The sequence below is a fragment of the Cuculus canorus genome, chromosome 14 (genome assembly GCF_017976375.1).
Source record: "Cuculus canorus isolate bCucCan1 chromosome 14, bCucCan1.pri, whole genome shotgun sequence".
In the NCBI taxonomy this organism is placed as follows: Eukaryota; Metazoa; Chordata; class Aves; order Cuculiformes; family Cuculidae; genus Cuculus; species Cuculus canorus.
The window spans coordinates 3,663,675-3,668,522 of record NC_071414.1 but is presented as its reverse complement, the minus strand read 5'-3'; the positions used below and the strand labels follow the sequence as shown (position 1 = coordinate 3,668,522).

At 60.5% G+C, this 4,848-nt stretch overlaps 1 protein-coding gene across 1 annotated transcript; it reads left to right on the top strand.

Moving 5' to 3' along the window:
• Nucleotides 1-681: 681 nt before the first annotated feature.
• Nucleotides 682-3,670, top strand: TLX3 (T cell leukemia homeobox 3). The gene is made up of 3 exons (XM_054079781.1): nucleotides 682-1,084; nucleotides 1,332-1,575; nucleotides 2,976-3,670. The coding sequence occupies exons 1-3, from the start codon at nucleotides 682-684 to the stop codon at nucleotides 3,184-3,186; spliced, it is 858 nt and encodes a 285-aa protein (XP_053935756.1). The 3' UTR covers nucleotides 3,187-3,670.
• The last annotated feature ends 1,178 nt before the right edge of the window (nucleotides 3,671-4,848 follow it).

Here is a 4,848-nt window from a genome sequence, read left to right as displayed (position 1 = left end):
AGGGAGTGGAGGGGATGGACGGGGCGGGCAATGGATGGGGAGAGCGCGGGATGGGAACGGGCAACGGGCGGCGAGGGTCCGGGGTGGGGGGAGCGGAAATGGAGAGGAGAATGGACGGGGAGGGAGTGGGGATGGACGGGGAGAGAGCAGGATGAGAGTGGGGATGGACTCAGAGGGAGTGCGAGGGGATGGACTGGGCGGGCAATGGATGGGGAGAGCGCGGGATGGGAACGGGCGATAGACAGGGAGGGAGCGGGGTAGGAGCGGGCAATGGACGGGGAGGGAGTGGGGAGGGGATGGGAATGGATGGAGCGGGCAACGGACGAACAATGGACGGGCCGTGGACTATGAGTGGGGATGGACGGAGCGAGCAGTGTCCGAGGGGGGCTGGACGGGGCGGGCAGTGCCCGTGGATGGCGTAGACGGGGCGGGCAGTGCCGGGGCGGCTCGGGGCTGTCGGAGCCACCTCCCCGCCGATGTCCCGCCCCCCCCTCGGCCAATGGGAGCGCGGGGGCCGGGCGTGCGGCGGCCAATGGCTGCGCGGGGGGGCGCGGGCGGTGCCGGGGCGGCCGTCGGGGCGCGCGCGCGGCAAAGTTTGTGTCGGTGCGGCGGGGCCGGCCGGGCCGGCGGAGCGGCGGCGCCTCTCAGAGCGCGGCGGGCGGAGAGGGGAGGAGGAGGAGGATGGATCCGCCGGCGGGAGCGCAGGGCCAGCAGCACCAGCACGAACCCATCAGCTTCGGCATCGACCAGATCCTCAGCGGCCCCGAGCAGGACGGCGCTGCCCCTCCGCCTCCCCCGCGGGGCCCCGACGGCGCCACCTTCCTGGGCGGCCCCGGCGGCCGCGCTCCCTACCCGGCCCTGCCGGCCCCTTTCCCGGCCATCGCCGCCCCCTTCGAGGATTCGGGATCTTACAGTGTGAACCTCAGCCTGGCCCCCGCCGGCGTGATCCGGGTGCCGGCGCACCGGCCCGTCCCCGGGGCCGTGCCGCCGCCCATCCCCGCCGTGCCCGCCGTGCCCGGCCTGGGCAGCCTCAGCTTCCCCTGGATGGAGAGCAGCAGGCGCTTCGTCAAGGACAGGTTCACAGGTAAGGCGGGGCGGGACAGACATCCCCCCCCCCCCACCGCCTCGCGGCAACGAACGCACAGGCGGACGATTGATAGGAAACGAAATAATTGTAGGGATAACGGGAATAATAACGGCGGAGGCGGCTCGATGGATGTTTCCCCTCCCCGCGCTCGCAGCCACCCGAAAAACCGCCCTGCGGGAGGAGGGGAGGGGGAGAGCCGGTCCCTTCGTCCCCGTGCGGTGACCCCTGTGCTTCCCCCGGGCAGCGGCGGCGGCGCTGACGCCCTTTACGGTGACCCGTCGGATCGGGCATCCCTACCAGAACCGGACCCCGCCGAAGCGCAAGAAGCCGCGCACCTCCTTCTCCCGGGTGCAGATCTGCGAGCTGGAGAAGCGCTTCCACCGGCAGAAGTACCTGGCGTCGGCCGAACGCGCTGCCCTCGCCAAGTCCCTCAAGATGACGGATGCCCAGGTGAAAACCTGGTTCCAGAACCGGCGCACCAAGTGGCGGTGAGTCCCGCGCCCTCGGGGCCGCCCCGTCCCGCCGCCCCGGGCAGAGCCGGCTCCGGCCCGGAGGGCCGTTCCGCGGCTGTCGGAGCCGTATCGCGGCTCTTTGTGCCTCTCTTTTCCTTTTTAATGGTCCCGTTAGGAAAAACGGGGGATGGTTGGGAAAAAAAAGCGAGGGATTATTCGAAAAAAGCGAGGGATTATTCGAAAAAAGAGAGGGATGGATGGATGGTTCGAAAATAACGAGGAATGGTTCGAAAAAAGAGAGGGATAGATGGATAGTTCGAAAATAACGAGGGATAGTTCGTAAAAAACGAGGAATAGTTCGTAAAAATGAGGGAGGTTTCGTAAAAACGAGGGATGGTTGGTAAAAACAAGGGATAGTTCATAAAAACAAGGGATGGTTCGTAAAAATGAGGGAATGGTTCCTAAAAACAAGGGATAGTTCATAAAAACGAGGGGGGGGGGGTCGTAAGAACGAGGGATGGTTTGAGAAAATGGTTAGTGGAAATATGAGGAGTTATTCAGGAGAACGAGGAATTAGTTGTAGAAAGGAGTGAGTATAAAAATGAGGGGTTACTCGTAAAAAGGAGAGGTTAAAAAGGCGTAAATAGAAGGGATTATTCAGGAAATGGAGGGACTAGTCATAAAAAAAAAAAAAAAGACGGGATTATTCGTGAAAACGAGGGGGTATTCGTAAAACCGATGGATTATTCATAAAAACGTGGGAGTACTCATAAAAACGAAGGATCATTCGTAAAAAAAAAACCAACCCAAACAGACTAATGATAAAAAAGGATGGGGTTGTTCATAAAAACGAGGGCTTTTTCATAAAACCGAAGGCTTTTTCATAGGAATGAGGGACTACTCATAAAAACGAGGGATTAGTGGTAAAAACGAGGGGTTATTCGTAAAAACGAGACACTGTTCATGAAAAAAAAGAGGGGGTTATTCGTAAAAAATCAGGGGTCATTCGAAAAACGAGGGATTATTCCTGGAAAGGAAGGATTATTCCCAAAAACGAGGGGTGATTCCTAAAAACGAGGGACGGCTCAGAAAAGCAGGGAACTATTCTAAATTTAAAAAAAAAAACAACAGAGGAATATTGGGAAAAGGGGGAAATATTCGGAAATGGGGGAATATTTGGAAACAAACAGGGGAATATTCGGATACGGGGGAATATTCGGATGCGGGGGAATATTTGGATGCGGGGGAATATTTGGATACGGGAGAATATTCGGAAACGGGGGAATATTCGGAAGCAAACGGGGGATATTCGGAAGCGCGGGAATATTCGGAAACAAATGGGGGAATATTGGGCAGCGGGGGAATATTGGGCAGCGGGGGAGCGCCGGGAAGGGTGGGAGCCCCCCGGGGCGCGGTGTGAGCGTGTCCCCCGGCAGGCGACAGACGGCGGAGGAGCGGGAGGCCGAGCGGCAGCAGGCGAGCCGGCTGATGCTGCAGCTGCAGCACGACGCCTTCCAGAAGTCGCTGAACGAGTCGATCCAGCCCGACCCGCTGTGCCTGCACAACTCATCGCTGTTCGCGCTGCAGAACCTGCAGCCCTGGGAGGAGGAGAGCGCCAAGATCCCGCCCGTCACCTCCCTCGTCTGAGCCCGGCAGCCCCTCGCAGCGGACTCGCCCGGGGCGCCCCTCGACGGGGCGGGCGCGGGGCCGGTTCTCGCTCGCCCGGGGCCGGTTCTCGCTCGCCCGAAGCCGGCTTTCGCTCGCCCAGTGCCGGTTCTCGCTCGCCCAGTGCCGGCTCTCGCTCGCCCGAAGCCGGCTCTCGCTCGCCCGGGGCCGGTTCCCGGTCGCCCGAGGCCGCGGTGCTTCCCGGAGGCCGGCGGGAGAGAGAGAGGAGTCGTCGCGGGGCCCCGCCTGTATATTCGTGTCGATGTTCCACTAGGAGAAGGGAAATATGTCACTTTTTTGTAAGAAGTGTTAATAATTTAATTTATTTATGCATCGAGATTTTGGGCACTATTAATATGGAATTATATAAAGCCTCGATTATTTATATCGAAATCTGAACATAGGTATTTTGTGTTGGCTTTGGAACAAAAGGCTATTATTTTATTTTTTTTTTTCCTGTTCTGGATAGTCTAAAGAGAAAAAAAAAAAAAGAACCTACCTATCACTTAGCGGAGGGGACTGAGTGGAGCCGGTGATGACTCATTAGCTTAGGAAACCCTATTAAGCTGAAAAGCGGTAGCTTCCATCTGTCCCAGGTGAAGTTAATGTCAGCTGTAATTTATTCACCGTAGTAATAAGGGCTCCTTTCAGGCAACGCACACGCGGTTCGGTCCTCACCTTCTCAGCCGCTGAGCTTTAGCGCACCGGAACGGCCCCCGCACCCTCTCCTTTTCGCCACCGACTCTAGAGAAAGCGCCTTATGTTTCATAATAAAGAAGATTTGGGGTTGACACGGACCATGTATAATACTTTGTACTTGCCGAGACGTGTAAATAAACGGTTTTTTCTTTAAAAAAAAACGCCTCTCCGCTCCCTGCCCGCCGCCGCACCGGGGACCGCCCGAGCCGAGCCCGGGGCCGGGAGGAGCCGCGATCCTTCACCGGGGACCGAGGTGAGGAGCCGCCCGGGGCCGGGGAGGGGCGGGCTCGGAGCAGGGCTGGCGGGATGCTGGGCTCCGGGGCCGGGAGAAGCGGCCGGGAGCATCCCCGGCGTGGGGATAACGGGAGAAGCGGCCGGGAGCATCCCCGGCGTGGGGATAACGGGAGAAGCGGCCGGGAGCATCCCCGGCGTGGGGATAACGGGAGAAGCGGCCGGGAGCATCCCCGGCGTCGGGATAACGGGAGAAGCGGCCGGGAGCATCCCCGGCGTCGGGATAACGGGAGAAGCGGCCGGGAGCATCCCCGGCGTCGGGATAACGGGAGAAGCGGCCGGGAGCATCCCCGGCGTCGGGATAACGGGAGAAGCGGCCGGCGTGGGGATAACGGGAGAAGCGGCCGGGAGCATCCCCGGCGTCGGGATAACGGGAGAAGCGGCCGGGAGCATCCCCGGCGTCGGGATGATGGGAGAAGCGGCCGGGAGCATCCCCGGCGTGGGAATAACGGGAGAAGCGGCCGGGAGCATCCCCGGCGTGGGGATAACGGGAGGTGCGAACCCTGCCGCATCCCGGTAGTTTTTCCAGCCTGGAGCCGCGGTACCGAGCGCCTCCCGGCAGGCATCGAACGGATTTCGTTTTCCCTGCCTCGGCAGGATGGGCTGCGGCCGTTCCCCCGGTTCCCCGCGATCCCGTTTAACGACCGTGGACAC